General features: G+C 50.1%; 1 protein-coding gene across 7 annotated transcripts in view; it reads left to right on the top strand.

The window, feature by feature from the left end:
- The window catches only part of chb (chromosome bows), a 217,347-nt gene that overhangs the window by 41,056 nt on the left and 160,813 nt on the right, over positions 1-15,478 (top strand). For 2 of the 7 annotated variants that reach the window (XM_050179162.3, XM_050179161.3), the window contains exon 1: positions 13,467-14,932. The exons of the other annotated variants lie outside the window; for them this stretch is intronic. In XM_050179162.3, coding sequence (XP_050035119.1) covers positions 14,578-14,932 — 355 coding nt within the window. In that variant the 5' untranslated portion in view covers positions 13,467-14,577. Of the gene's footprint in view, positions 1-13,466; positions 14,933-15,478 lie in introns of those variants that run through there. 7 annotated transcript variants of the gene reach the window in all.

The raw sequence follows: 15,478 nt of genomic DNA, 5'->3' as shown, positions 1-15,478 counted from the left end.
AAAATGCGGACGAGGAGGCTGCAGGGTTGCGCCGGCGATAACGCCTTAAGGGTCCTGCAGTTTTGCTAGCTCGGCTGGCGTCGCACGCTGCTTGGCTACGACTCGAGCTGACAGCGGCCAACTTCGCAGCGTGGTCAACGGCCACCGCCAAGGTTTCGCATTTCTCGCGCACAGCCGACCTCGCACAGACCGCTCTTGCAGCGTCCTGTATCTAACCGCGTAGGCCCCGTCGAAGTGGTTCCGTCGCATTAAGGCGTTTCTTGCAGCACGCTCGGTGGTTATATACCATAGCTAGATAATAGATGCTGGCGAAGCGCTTCACGCCAATCCGATTACGACCTGCGAGATCGGGCGTCGTGCTATCCGGTCTCGGAGGCCGCGATCCGATCCTCATGATTCCAGCGTATACATCTCCATCAATGCGGATTATACTCTGTTTAAGAAATGTGGTGCAACGCTGTGGAAGCTACGGAAGAAGTTCGGTTACGAAAGTGTATCGCTCCGCGCGTTCCATCCATGCTTCGCCGCGCGCCAACGTGCACGTGAGGCTGCCTCGATGGACTGCCAATACCCCCCCCCCCCCCCGAAAAAAAAAAAGCAGTGAAAAAGAAATTGATCTAAAAGAACCTATTATATAGCTGTATACCACAGTTGTTTGTTTCTGAGGATTAACACTTTCTTCATTCAATACTAAGCATATATAAAGAACAATTTCGCACAATTGCGATCAAGAACATCGAACTATTTCTAAGGGCGGACGTAGCCACTGCAAAAAGTCTCTTAGCCTTAGCCGTACTTGTGCGTTGTTCGAATTAGTCAGTGCGACGTTCTTGAAGTCGCGTGTAGGCTGTCTTTAGAAATTACAAACCACTCTGATTGCCCCTGGGCACACATATATGAGAATCCACAACGGACAAGGAACACGCGTCCCACGAAGCCCTTGTGCACATCGGACGTCCAGCCGTTTTGGAATTCTCATGGTCTTCGAGCGCATTTTCTTTCCCAGCGCCATCTTCTCATGCAAGCCGAGATATAACGGTACAAAATACGCCAGAAAATATAAATGTGACATAGGACTGGGCGTCGACTTTCCGCATTCGCCACGCCATTGTTGTGTGATTGTACACTGGCGGCGGCCGCGCGGGCCCTATCTTGAAAGCGATCTGCGATGACAGAGTGCACGAGTGCTGATATAGCTTCGTGTGCGCTGTGTTTTCGCCGCTTATCGCGTTGAAGCGAGAGGCAGCACGAAGGTCAGTTCACTCGCTGCTGCTGCCGCCTTTCTCACTCCAGAGTTTTGACAGCGAGTTTGTGTGGTCATCGAGTGAGATGTGTTCATGTTTTCTTCTGCGCGCGTGATACCATGCTTGTTAATGTAGTGAGTAAACGAATGTTGACAAGCGTATGCGTCCGATAAAACTACTATTCTTATACTTCGTATAGCTGTCCACTAATTTGCTATCGCAATCGATGCTTCGCCTTTCGGGCGAAACTGCGACTTTTCTTAAATATAAGCAAAGAATTAGAGGTGTGCGAGTATTCGAAGCTTTAGAATAACGAAGCGAATATTGCCCTATTCGAAAATATGAATATTTAAAAAATAATTTTCGGATATTTCAAATCGCCAACGTGAAGCAATCGCATTAAGGCGATCACAGTAGACATAAAATACAATATGTTACGTAGTGGAGCATGCTGCCTAGCTCAGAGTGCCAGAATTTTTCGGCTTAGCCGTTTCAGTCGCACTCACCAATCAGTCCAGGGTATGCGAATAACCTGCTCATTTGCTGCTAATGCCCCATTTGTGCTTTTAATACTCGTAGCTCTTTATTGCGTGCCATGTAATCTAAGTTTCCTAGCGTGGTGAATATAATAGGATATGAAGGTAATTCCATATTGATGTTGAAAAGGGGGCTTCGTTATTTGAAACCTATTAGATATATGATTTGGTCCGCTTCTGCCACTTGTCGATTCGTATTCGATTCTAAGCCCTAGAAGGAAACCCTTTCTTCGGAGTTCCCTGATTGCTTCCTGTACTACACAGCAGCAGCACACGAACCCGTACCTTTGTTTTCAATTGGTTTAACTTATGCTCACCTAACTTTACAATCGGGATCTTTGATATGCAGCTTTTCCTTAAATTCTCCTGTTCATCGTGTATGCCACGTCAAGTCGACCCATGGATTTTAGGCGCCTCCGCGCTCTGTGTATCAAATCTGTTTGGTATATGCATCGCAGTACGATGAGACTCACTTTCTCGCTAAGTTCCGCACATGCCGCAGGCGTTAGGTGACGTCATTCGTTCGTGCATATGTTTCCTGCCAGCGTGCGCTCACGAAAACTGCAGGGTGGTCTTTTGTGCACTGCTTGCAGCCAGATTCACATCTTGCGGCCTCGCGGTGCTGCTCGGAGGAACGAGTTTTTCTTGGCATGGTTATTGACACCGATGTGTGCGCGTGCCCTTGAACTCTTCCCGTAAGCTGCGTCTTCTTCGAGCGGAGCGACGGCATGCATACCAGAAACGCGCCAGTCTTGCTCTCCCCCGAATGCATTGTCGGTGGTGTGCGTTCCGCTCTGGCGTGGAGGAAGCTTAGTGGCGTAATATTCCGTAGCGCACCCGCTGTGTGCCGTTGTGTAACAGTGGAAGGAATTTCCTTGTCTGAGCAGTGCGGCGCCGATCGGCCAATGATTTCGCCGCCGACTTCGGCTGTCGAGGCCGCAACAGCAGCAGCATTTCGAAGAGAGCGTCGCGCTTCCCCGCATGTGTGGAAATTCCTCGCGGCGTAAAAGATCCGGCGCAAACGAATTCTGCTCGAATGTAATCTCGTGGCCGGACGCTTGTATCCGGCGGTTCGGCTCCTTATCTCCCAGGGCGCCGATGTCTCGAGATGCGAACCGGAACGCTGCAGCGGACGATCCAGCGTAATGTATATCGAATAATGAGCATTGTGCTTTGGTGAAGCGCATGTGTGCGTACAAGCGCCCGGTGACGCTGATACCGCGCGGAGAGCTCGTGCTATTAGAGAGTCCCAGCCTGCGCGTAAACGTGTGCAGTTTGCGGAATGCTGAAACACGAGAGAGACAGATGGGCACATTAGTAACGCTGGTTGCCCCATCTTGTGACTGTAACGTCGACTAGAACACACAGAGCGGTGTACGAGGCGTACGCAGGCCATATCCTTGTGTAGTGGAATATAGTTCCGGGCGGAACTGTCTGATTAAGGGCAGGATCGGAGAGTGACACGTTAAGACCTTTGCGCATGCACGTCGTATACTGCGAATTCAGCAGCCGCTGAGAAGGCAACGCGGTGCGGATGAACACATTTGAAGGGTCATTCGGCCTTCTAAGGAATCCTACAGGTTCCACAGTGCTGCAAGCGACTTGTGAGACGGAGTATATAGGACGTCACTCACAGAACTAAATTGCAGTGACTGTTTTTTACCTATCTGTTGGCACGAAGGTATTGACAGCAGTAATCGATATCGTATAGTGCTTTTCTCTTTTTCCTCTTCAGAATAGTTACGCAAAGACGTTTCTAACGCCTTGTGATTGAAGAAATGTGCGAAGAGAGGTGGAACATTCTGCTGCTCCAAGAAAGAAGGAAAAAATTACGACTGAAGTTCTTCCACACCATCTATAATTCTAGGACTGGCATAGACCGCGATAGGTACATTCTACGACCTCATTATGTATCCGGCCGTTTGTATCATGTGCACAAGGTACGCGAATACAAGAGCCGAACTGAACTGCTCAGAAAATAATTTCCCCCCAAACGATCCGTGACTGGAATCACTACCGTAAGCCATTGTGCATATTACTGATAACGCCAGCTTCGCTACGTCGCTTTGAATGTGTACGCACGCTTGTTTTGCATTCAGGGCTAATACTGCCCTCTTACCGTGTGAAGTGACTTTAAAGAGAACGGAATAGATTAGTGCTGTGCCGTAACTGTCTCTCACAGGAGGACACCTCGACAGCACTGCACGGGGAAGGGGTATGGAGCGAAAAAGATGAAGAGAGAAGAAAGGAGAAGGCGGCAAAATAAAAAAAAAAAAAAAGAGGAAAAGTAAAGAAAAAGAAACATAAGCCAATGCGGGGCTCAGAGCCGCGCTCTTAGTTGCATCGCACTGCCAAAGTCAAGTAGTGCCGCAAGCGCACTCTTGACGACAGACGAGTGGGCTACAGGAAAAAGCAGCGCGTTGGTCGTGTCGCAAGGCAGTCCCGAACGCCGATACGATGAACACAAGTCCGTGCGCTCCACACTGAAAGCAGGGCAGTGAAGTAGGAGGTGCCCGAGCGTCTCCACATCGGCGCAGTTGCTGCACACGGGGCTGCCATTTCCCTGCAGGCTGTGTAGTCTGGCGGCCGTCATGTAGCATCCGACACGCAGGCGAGAGTCCGGCGCAGGGGAGGAGGCGAGGGACGTACCTGCCGCAACGCGCGGTATTTGCTGAAAATGCTGAAACATTTCTTGTATCCTGCTTCCATGTTCGTTACAATATGTATGTACGCATCCCCCCCCCCCCCCTTCACTCTCTGTAATGCCACTTAGGCGCTGTGGGTAATATGAATAAAAAATACGTGTCGCGAGATGACGCCTGAATTCCGCACCCTGTGACATGGTGTACTGTGCACACCGTTCTGCCGTTACGTTTACCGATACCGCCTGCTGCCAGCTGCGCATGCGCTGTTGGGAATAACCAGGAGGTAACGGAATAACGCCACTGCTATGCTAAAATGCTCTATTTAGCGGCACCTGATGTCACACTGTGGGCCAATCAACGGCGCCTTGCCTGTGCTCCGCCGCATATTTTCCAGCCTTAACTGTTCTCTGTACTGAACGTGAGCCATTTTCAGTTGCTATTGTTCGAGACGCTCGCCGAGATCGTTGACATAACGCCCCTGGGTTTGGTAACGGAGTGGCGCTACGAATCTCTCTCCAGCTGCTGTATACGGTGTCGGTACACGTTCGTTTTTCTTGTGTCATGTTTCTTGCAAGTGTATCGCTGCTCTTTTGCCCTGTTTGTTCGGCTGCAAGCCTTGTGTACCTTTCTTCGCGGAGTGAAGTGGTCGCGCTATAGCAGCTTGTCTTTTGGGAAACCTGCTGTGAGAAGCCATGCGACGAACTGGCGTGCCAAGGGTCAAGGCGTGTTATATTTAGGTCATTGTTTCCGTGTCATCGAGAAGCGCTGGCTCCATGTCGGAGTTGACCTATTCATTTCCCTTTCTTTTCCTTTTCTCGTCCACACTTCGACGCGCAAGACAAATGCGGGTCCTGTTTTAGCGGGTTTTATTCTGTAGGCAGAACAATACCGCAAGCGTCGTGCGGAGGTTGTGGGTTCGGCTCACAGTAGCAGCAATTTTCTTTCGCTTTCAGTTGCCTCCTCCTTTACTAGACAGATTTAGCTTGTCGGCATGCGTATTAGGCTACGGATTACCAGGTTAGTGAAAACGTAGACGTGAGCGGTCGCGTTAGTGGCGCCACCTCGTGGCGCAGTCTTACGAGGGAAAGCAACAGTTATTGCGAGGTCTGGAGTGCTGTGCTGTGTTGTGCTGCTATGCTATGCTTGCTTATGCTGCTTAGCTGCTGGTGTAAAGCGTCGACAGCAACGTAATCGTTAACGGGCGTTTCTTTTTCTTCCTTTGACGAGAATGCACATCTAACAAAAACGTTCCGAACACGTAGCTGTTAGACAGCGTCACAAGGTGGCCCGACGATCGTTCCTACTGCCGTCCGCGTCTGCGGTAACCTGGTATTCAGTGAAGACTAATACGCACGTATCCATATGGACAAGCTAAAGCTTTCTGTTAACAATTTGAAGATTATCGCAAATTTATCCCAGTGTTGTTTCCACATTTCAGTTAAAGAAAACCGCCAGCTTTTTCTGTGGGTGGTATGGCCGGTTTATTTGATATAGTTACAAGAAACCGAGCCTCTCGGTTTGCCTAATACTTCTCGCTCATACAGTGCTTATGTTTCACCTGCAGCAAGAGAGAAAAGGAAGAAGGCAGGCAGGCAGAGACGTTTAAGGGTGTCAACCAACCGGGAGAACCGGGAATTCTCGGGGATCTTGAGCAGTCTGGAAATACTCAGGGAAAAATCAGGGAACTTGTGCATCTATCAGTGAAAATTAGCTGTAATTTTATCGAAAGGGAATGAAAGTCGCGGTAATGCTGGCTCGAGTAACAGATGAATCGTTACAAATAGTCTTCTACGCCGTGTCGCCGGCTGGAGGAGTTGCCAGTGTACAGTTAACGACCGACTTTCCGGGCGGCCGATAATTCGCACGGCTTCGCTGCGCCACCACGTGCCCCATAGAGTAAAATGTATAAGAACGTCTGAAATTTCGTACGCAAGAATCCTTCGGCGTCCGGTTTTCCTGACTTTTTGACGGTGCCGCAGATCCGAAACGGTATTAATCAAAGCCACCACCGCCGCCATTTTGATTACCTTGCTGCCTCGAACTGGCGCTCGCACGCAGATCCGCTCGCAGCCGTAGCCACCACCGCGGCAACGCTCGGCTAGCTGCTTCGACGTTCGCTATTAAGCTTCTCGCCGTTCGGTACCGTGTTTTTCAATGAAAGAATTCGCCGCTGTCAGCAATGGCGCCGACTCCGCCTTTGTGGTCCACGCGATTGACTTCGAAGCTCGGAAGGCACGACGGTTTTCGAAAGTCAGCTTCGCCTCAATACAGCAATGTTACGTTGTGAAGCATACTTGAAAGTATTGCAGTGGAGCGTAACAAGCGTGAGAAGGGGCAATTGTCACAGGACACAGTATGTATTCCGTAATTGTACTCGCTTGCACAAGCCATCTCCTGTCACAGTACGAGCACGAACATGCCTAATAAGTGTACTGGCAGGTATTCAGAGCTTTTTCGGATGTGCCTGTGGCGATCTGAGCCCTTTAGGGCAGTAAAAGACAGGCATTCATTTTTTCTGCTTCGGACGTTTTCGCGGCCCCTAGGGAGTCCGAAAAAACAGACGTTGACATTACAATCGGCCAAGAGGATGCTTCAAATGGTCCGTTGGACAAACGCGTGACGGAAGGAGGACAAAAACGCAAAAGACCTAGGAATTGAGGAGTGAACGGGAAAAAAAGTGTGCCGCCGCATCTTTGAAGGCGCTTGAGCTCAAAAAAGCAGTCTTGGCTAACGCCGAGATGCAGATGTCCCTCATACAAACCAAAATAAGCTCTTTAAATCAGTGAGACACTACAATAAGGCTTTGTGCATGGGCTAAGAGTATGTCAGGGCAGTTGAGGTTGAATTACCAGCTGTTGCGAGAGAATCTCACTTGTGACAAAGTTGGGGCCTCGTACCAATGAGCTTGTTATTAGTTGATAGAAATAGCTCATATTCGAAAATATTTGCTTCTGTATGCATCTCATATTCGTATTTGAGAATGTTCGACTCCACTTGCAATAGGTATTACCAATTTTTTCGAAGATATTTTATTCGCTCTGCATTTTACTAACCCCTCCCTTCTGTTTTCTTTTGGAGTAAGATAAACAGTAATTCTTACTATTGAAACTTGATTAAATCGTTTCTTTTTTATTGTTTAACATGCTTACTAGATAGTGACAGCATCGGACGACATGGCGTCAACCCGTCTTGACATGAAACAAAGTACTGTGTCACTCAGGGAATTTTAATTTTGCATAGGCACTCGGGGAAAACCTGGAAAGCTCGGGGAATTTGGAAATGTCAGCTTGGTAGACACCCTGCGTTTACAATAATGGTATCCGGTTCGATATAGTACGTTGGGAGAGCGGGAAATAGTGGCTGCGAATGTGCGATTCCTGTAGTACCAGAGAAGATAACGATGTTGTCTTGTTATCGCCTTTAACAACATAACTGTGTCGCCCTTTTAGCGCTGTCGAATTTAATTTTTAATTTCTTTGCTCTGACTTTCCTGTCATAAAGCCTTATTTCCTGTCAAGGCTTTATTGATAAGATCTCGCAGGGTTAATTGGTCTTTACTGCAGGCGGAAGGAGACGACGAAGCCGGTCATTAAAATGTAGAAAAACAAAGAAGATATATATTAAGTTATTTATACGTTGTTCATTTCTGAAGTATCCGATGGAGCAAGCGGACCTTACGGTAATCAGCGCACAAGTTCCAAGGGGAAGGAGGGTCTTCAAGAAATTGACACTGTCCTTCGGCGGGTCTCAGTCGCCGGCTCCTCCGTGCTGGTGTTCGATCCAACCTCACGGTTGGAGCAGTTCCGCACAGAAACGGCGCAGCACAGTGAGAGTCCTGACACTGGTTATAGACTATAGTGGCGCCGTAAATATTTTCGGAATGTCCCCCCCCCTCCCCCGCCCAGCGAGCAGGATTGACGGGTCTGTGGTTGAGGGCGATGCTGCGGAAAGCAAGCTGGCAGCGTTGCCCGGGCTAGCCCTGCTTCTTTCTTTCTGTTTCTCTTTAAGCCCGATTATCACGCTATTCAGCGCAAATTTTTATTATCGCAGAAGGGCGATCACCGTAATATGCTTGATGAAATGTCATAACTGGTGATCAGTATTTGTTCGCACGAGATTCAGAATAAGAGTGGTTGCTCCCGCCTTCGCTTATGCTTATGGCGCATACAGAAAAAAAAAGAAAAAGCCAGCGTTTACGGGCACGGCAACATTGACGTGACTTTCGACACTCCGGCAGGTTGTTTTTCGGTGTCGCTAATGTGCTTATAACCTGGCCTCACAGTAAGAGAAACTAGTGATAGTGCCAGCACTGCGCTCCTTTTTCATTTCAATGCGGAGCATTCTTTGCCTCATTCCGGGCACTTTGCGGCAGGTCCTGTCTCGCCTCATTTCGGGCCTCTTCGATAAAATGAAATGCGTGGCCGGGCCGGTGTTGTGATCCACTTGCTGTCTCCCAGCACAGCAGCTCGATGCTCCGACCGTTAGGCCACGATCGCACGCGTATACTTCCTCTTGTAACAGCTTGAGCTTTGAAACGCCGTGATTTATACTTGACGCCGCCTTCGGCATCGGCCCACATTAGTCAGTCCATTTCCTGTAGCAGCTCGCGCTACATAGAAACTGTGCGTTTTTTTTTTTTTTTTTTTTTGCCGGACTTATACCACATGACACAGACATAGTTACGGGCGACTGTATAACACCTAATTGCAGATGACTTCGCAACCCGTGTTACGCCCGTCCATATGTAGGACTCAACAATCGGCATGCCATAAACTCCCGTCACTCGCGAATAAACTCGCGTAAACTATGCGGAACGCCGAGCGATGCCTGGATAGCCATGCAGCTAACTGAGAAATGTTTCGCATGCCATCGATACCATAGTGCGTGGGATCTGCACATTTTTCTTTTTTTTTTTTCTCCAAGCATTATTGTGCTTTCGGCGATCGTATAATTTGATGTTTTTTTCCTCACTCGTATGTGTGTTCTAGCCCTTCAGTCTGTTCCTATCTTTCTAATATCCATCCGCACGCACACACGCTATATATATATATATATATATATATATATATATATATATATATATATATATATATATATATATATATATGTAGCGACAATTTACTTCCGCGTGCTGTGTTCTAACCACCAGGACGGTGCTCTTGGGCCTTCGCAGTACACTTGGCTAATTGCGCAAAGAGCGACCGCGCGCCGCCGCGTGCGCGGCTAGGCCGCGGTCGTCGCTGTTCGATTTGACCGACTACAGAACTGCCTGCCGTCTCTGCCGTCTGTCGCGCGACAAGGTCGAAAATCGGATCGATTCCTTTTCTCGCGTGCTTCAGCCACCAGACGGCCGCGTTTGCCTCTTTTAACTTGATTCTTTTTCTTTTTTCCCCCCCTTTACGACGCAGCGTACATAAGTATGAGCGCAACCGGAGGGCGTTGGCACGGTTTCCTTTGTCCTTGCGCCGCGCACTGGTGTGCGATAGAGCCGGGGGGGCTGCGCGCAACAAAGGGCGTCAGGTTTTGGAGGCAAACCGAATGCCAGAGAGTGGGGCCTTCCCTCTGCGGTTTTGTTTATTTCCTTCTTCGGTGCCTCGCATTTGCGTCATCCCCCACCCTTCGGCATACAACCCCCCCCCCCCCCCCCGGCGTCCCCTCACCCCACTCGATTTGCTTCTTGCAGTGGCTGGATGCCACCTCCCCCCGGTGTTTCACATTGATCTGATATATCTGTGCTACTTTTTTTTTCTTCTGTGTATTGGTCCTTTATTGGCCGGTAACGTCGTCGCCGAAAGCTGCACCCCGTCGCAGCCTTTTTTGTCGTCGGCAAACAGCTATTTGGTTGCTTCAAGCGCACGGAGCAGCACATATATCTTACGAGCAGTGTTAGCTCCCGTCACCACTGTCAGTTTGTCTCTCCTGCGAATACTTTGCACTTCGGTTTCATGTATAAAATTTCGTGGTGATAAGTTTCATGTATAAAATTGCGTGGTTTGTGGTGAATAAACAGTTGGAAGCTGGCGCCCGGATATGTCGTTTGTGTCTCGCTTCGTCCTCGTCTTCTGAGCGCCGTAACCTTTGTTTTTAAGAGCATACCGTGCGCGCGCTTTCGTTCAAGCAATGCTGGGGACAACAAACTGCTTCGGATAACCGCTTTTTGATGCGAAAGCGTCAGATGGCCCATTGAGCGAAAAAGCCAGCGTCTGTCGTCTGGAGCAGCGAAACTCCACCTAAATTCCCATTGGCTACGGCGCCACTTCACGAGCGCGCTTCGACGGAGCACAGTGGGCGAAAAGGGAACAGCTGCTGCAGCGATAGCGCGCCAGGTTTTGCGTTAGGAGAGAGGACATCGCTGTTAAGTTACTCTAAGAAAAGTTTGCACCCTTTGAGCCGTATCTTGCCACAAATCAATAAACGTCGTCTGTCTTGTCCGCATTTCCTTTCTTTAACGCTGCGAGCTCGGTACTTCCCAGTAACGAACGGCGTGCGCGTTATCAGCATGACATAGCATTAGCGACAGGAAAGTAGCGGGCTCGGCGTTTTCGAGAAAAGAAACGCAAGCAAGGCAGACGACGATTGTTGTGTGGCAGATATACACCGCAAAGGATGTAAACTTTTTTTAGAGTAGTGCTGCCTCCGTGACGTCACGAGGTGGCGGCTGAACGTCTTCTAAAATTTACGCGAAGGACAATGAAAGAATGTGGACGACACTACCGTTTTCGTTTTCGGTGGGTGACCTTTCGGGAGGGTGAATATTGTACATGTATTTATACGCATGTGGTATTTATACACGCGCCTCCGCGTCTTATTATTAAATCACCAGCTTAGCTGTTCCGCCAGGAATCGCATTGCATGGCCGTTGTCTTATTCCTTCGGTGTTGTTGACAGCTTACTGAGCAGAAAAGAAACGGCTTCTGCAATATCGCCGGTGTGTCCGTTCGACGGCGAATACCCCTTGGTTTCGCACGCCTCCTCGACACTATCAAGGAATTCCATTGCAGCAGTCTTGCCGTTCGCAGCAGGCGGAACACACAAATCGCACCTCAACTTAGTTGTCGGCGTCTTCGTGAAATGGAACATTGTCGTCAATTCAGCTTTTACAACGAGTATTTTATCGCTTCGTCTTCTGCTCTCTGTAAAAGCAGAACACACCCATCTACCCCCGATGCAGTGCCAAAAAGTTGACCTTTCTGCGTCTAAAGTGGAACGCTAAGCCTCCAGTGCACAGAATTGTGTCTGCCTCTTCTTGTTCACGGCGAGAGGATTCCGCAGATTCTAGAAGAGCTGCCTGGATTGCTGCCGCTTCCGGCTGTTTTCGGTTGGACTTGAGGCTTTCTCTCGTTGTGGGTCCGTTAGAAGAATTAGCTGGCAAGTCCGGAAATTCCGATGGAACAATCCGGGGGCGAATGCGCGGACTGGACGTGCGTCCTGTTCTTTCGTCAACGTATATGAAGCCTCTTGAATTATGTATTCTGGTGTGAAGTGCAGCTCGCAAACCTAATAGAAAAGGAGCCCCCGTTTAACCGCAGCCTTTTTTTGCAAGATGTCCAATAATATTTTAAGTACGCGCAGCATAGATTTCCAATATCATACGCTATTTAGAGCTGAAACGTTGCGTACTTTTAATGTAAAATTATATGTCCGATGAGGCAGAAAATCCAGCGTGATCAAGCGATGGGACCAAAAACGGTTGACGGCGCAAAAAGTTGAAACACGTAAAAGGAAATGCTCGAATCGACGTCAAATTTCTCAGTGATGTTCCCGTAAACAAAGTAAATTAATGGCTTTGAAAAGAAAATTTGGTACACTTGGGTCAGGGTGGGAATTCAACTCAGGCCTCCGGGGTGCGACATGAGCACGCTTCCCGGACGCCACGGCGGCTCCACGGTTCTGGTTGACTAAAGGTGTGCCTAGTGCGTGCGTCATTGCACACGTGACGGCGCAGCCAATCGGGAGGAGGTGGCGCCACGTCATGAGCGTATAAAATATGAACGCCGCTGAGCGGTCGTTCGAGTTATGAACTCGCGGGCAAACGAGCTCGTCGAGACGCCTGGCGCGTTTTGATTTGCCCTTACCAAGGCGCAGTTTGAATGCAGGCGAGAGCTTGCGCGGGTAAGGAACGCGCGGAAAGAAACATTTCACCAAAGGGACTATAATGCTTTCGCATTTCCACACGTAAGCAGTCTTAAGTGTTTGCTGTATTTTAATCGCGCTGGGAAGCATTAAGAAAATTCTGCAGGATAATTCACCTTGGAATACTGTGAACGAGCGAAGTTGTCCTGTGGAGCGGCGCGCACCCATTTTTTCTTGCGCCGCTCTTTGTCTTGAGGAACTCTGAAGACGCGCATTTGCACTTCTAATCGTAAATTGCCATCGCAATGAGGGACGCAACACCTGTTCGGCATTACGAATTCAATGCCCCGCCATCGCTACAGCACGCGCGATGCCTTCACAATTTCTAAAAAATGTCACACTAAGGGGACCGACGCACCACGTGACCACGTGTGGCGCCAAGAAACCGACGTGCCCGGTGTGCTGTAGCACTATTCGTTCTTCGTCGTAAAATATAGTGCGCTTTGACTACAACGTTTTCCAGCTAGATGCTTATATTCCATTAAGATATTAATCATATGATTAACGCAACTTTGTTCGGACACTTTTTTGTTTATTTATTCAGAGAAAGGGAACGAATTTCTAAGTGACAACCAGCGACATGTCTCAAGTTGTATTCACCCGCGCTTGAGTGGCCTTGGTGGCCGCTGTTGCTTCCTCAGTCTCTCGTCGCTCATGACGTTGGTGGCATGTGGCGATGGCACCGCAGGCTGCTGCTGCTTGCTGACAAAGGGCTGCCTGCACCACTACGGTACATTACTCGCAGCAGAAAACTCGAAGGACCGCTGAGCGGCGTTCAATTGAAAATAATGCTTTCGCATTCACAACCCATAGAAAGTGCATAAGTGTCCTTGGAATTTTTTTCTTGTTTTGCTTGTGGCCATTTTTCGCAACTGCCAAAAAATTGTTCGTCGGACTTTTAGGGGAAGGCACCTATTATTCTCTAGGAATGCGTCGCCCCGGTTTGCTCCGTGCTCGCTAGATGACTTGTCCGCGTGAATTGTACAGCCGCCCTCAGAGTATTTCGGAGCACGGAAAATGAGAATAAGTTAAATTTTCTCGCGACTTCGCCACAGAGTGTGAATGTATGTTAGGGATGCGATGGTTGTACGGAGAAGTATCAACTCTACCCTTCTTTTGAAGGACCTGTGCCTATAGGCTGCAGCGAAATTTAGATTGTACTCGGATCCCGTATTCCGAAAACTTTTGAGGCAAGGGTCGGTTCATTTTTTTTTTTGTTTTTACTGATGCAAGCGCTTCAACCTGCTGGAACATACAATACTCCAGATCCTTCATATTCTCCTCTCTTTCAAATAAAGCGAAACGTGCACCCCGGCGTAGCGTCTTACGCACATTTGCGTGTGCAGCGTGTCTCCTCGTTTTCACTGGTTTATCTCAATACCGCACCTACGCGATGCTCTTGCCGATACACGGACGCGTGTTCACGGCCTCGTGCGGAAGATGCGGTCCCAAGCGGCGCGCAGCATCCATTCGCTCTGCTCCGGCTGCTCATTGTCCACCGGCGTCCGCCGCCGCTGCCCTCCCTCCTCTTCCATCGGGAAAGCGCGGCTCGAGGGGGCGCTAGCGCTGCCGCCGGCTCGCGTCGTTCCCTCAACGACGAGCGAGCGAACGAGCGTGCTCGTCGGCTACGCGGGCTGTGCGCCGTCGCCGCAGCGAGCTCGCGTGTGCGAAGCGAGGAGTGGAACGCACGCGGCCGTGCTCGCAGTGGCCCGCTTTCCTCTACGTGCCCGCAGCTTGGTCTCGCGGCTATGCGGCAGCGGCGCGGCGTCATTCTGCTGCGCCGCCGGCCTCGGAGGAAGAGACCGTCGTAGCGGCGGCCCGCCGCCACCTGCTCGGCTTCTGTGAGAATACTGCGCCGCGTCCCTTCGTCGTCTGCTAGAGAGGTAGACGAGGGCGTTCTTGTCTTGCGTCGCCGTTAGCGCGTTCGGCTCCTGCATCTTCGAGGGTCTCCGCCGGCGTGCATGTTGTGCGCGTGTGGTTTGTATTTCTTGTTGTCGTCGTTGTCGTCGGAGGGCGGCGATGCCGTCGACGGTGCCGTGCGACACCGGTGGAGAAGTGGACGCCGCGGCGGGTGTGGCATCGAGCCCAGCTGGCCATCGCCATCCGCCGCCGGCACCCAACGGTCATGCCGCGGACTCGCCTCCGCAGCCTTCTGCGTCGACGCCGAACGGTACTTCGACCGCTGCGGCCGGCGGTGCGGTGTCCAGCGGTGCCGCGTTTCTGCCGTCGCCCCCTGCTGCGGTCAACGGCACCGCCGGCGTCAGCGGAAGTGCCGTGCTGTGGGACGCGGATTCTATGTGGATTCTCATGTACGACAACATGCTGCGCGAGGGCACTCGGTCGTCGCCCACCAAGCGCTCGTGTGGATGCAAAGGTAGGCGTGGGTTGCGAGAGTGCGCGACCAGCGCACTTGAGATTGACCAGCTTCTTTCTTTTTTTTTCCATCCTGAGCGCGCATTGCAGCGTATGTGTCGGGCCTGACGAACGGTCTCGCTGTCAGTAGTGCTATCGTGAGAGAAATCCAGTGCTTGCTATGTAGCGAGCGTTGTCGAAAATTGCTTCCCCCGGCGTACTGCTATTAGGAAATGTTTTAATGCGTTAGCATTAGGAGAGTCGAAGTGTATGTGAAGTCTGGGAAACCATTCACGTATACATACAGTGCAACTGATGGTGGTCTGTTCCGGACCACTGTCACTTGCACTTCGCCCATCGAAGAGGCAGGACGTGTATCGATTGAACTGAACAACTTCGCAATGTGGTGAACGCGGTTTAAATTAGGGACACGGGACCTCAAAGAGGTGTTACGTGATAACGCATTTCTGTCGCATCTACGGCAAAATCGCCACTGAATTTATTTTTTTTATTTTTCTATCTCGCGAGAGATGTCATGATGGGAGAGGTAAAAAGAAAAAAAATGACG

Source organism: Dermacentor andersoni, chromosome 5 (assembly GCF_023375885.2).
Source record: "Dermacentor andersoni chromosome 5, qqDerAnde1_hic_scaffold, whole genome shotgun sequence".
Taxonomy (NCBI): Eukaryota; Metazoa; Arthropoda; class Arachnida; order Ixodida; family Ixodidae; genus Dermacentor; species Dermacentor andersoni.
The sequence above is the reverse complement of the archived record's forward strand: the minus strand, read 5'-3'. Positions and strand labels throughout refer to the sequence as shown.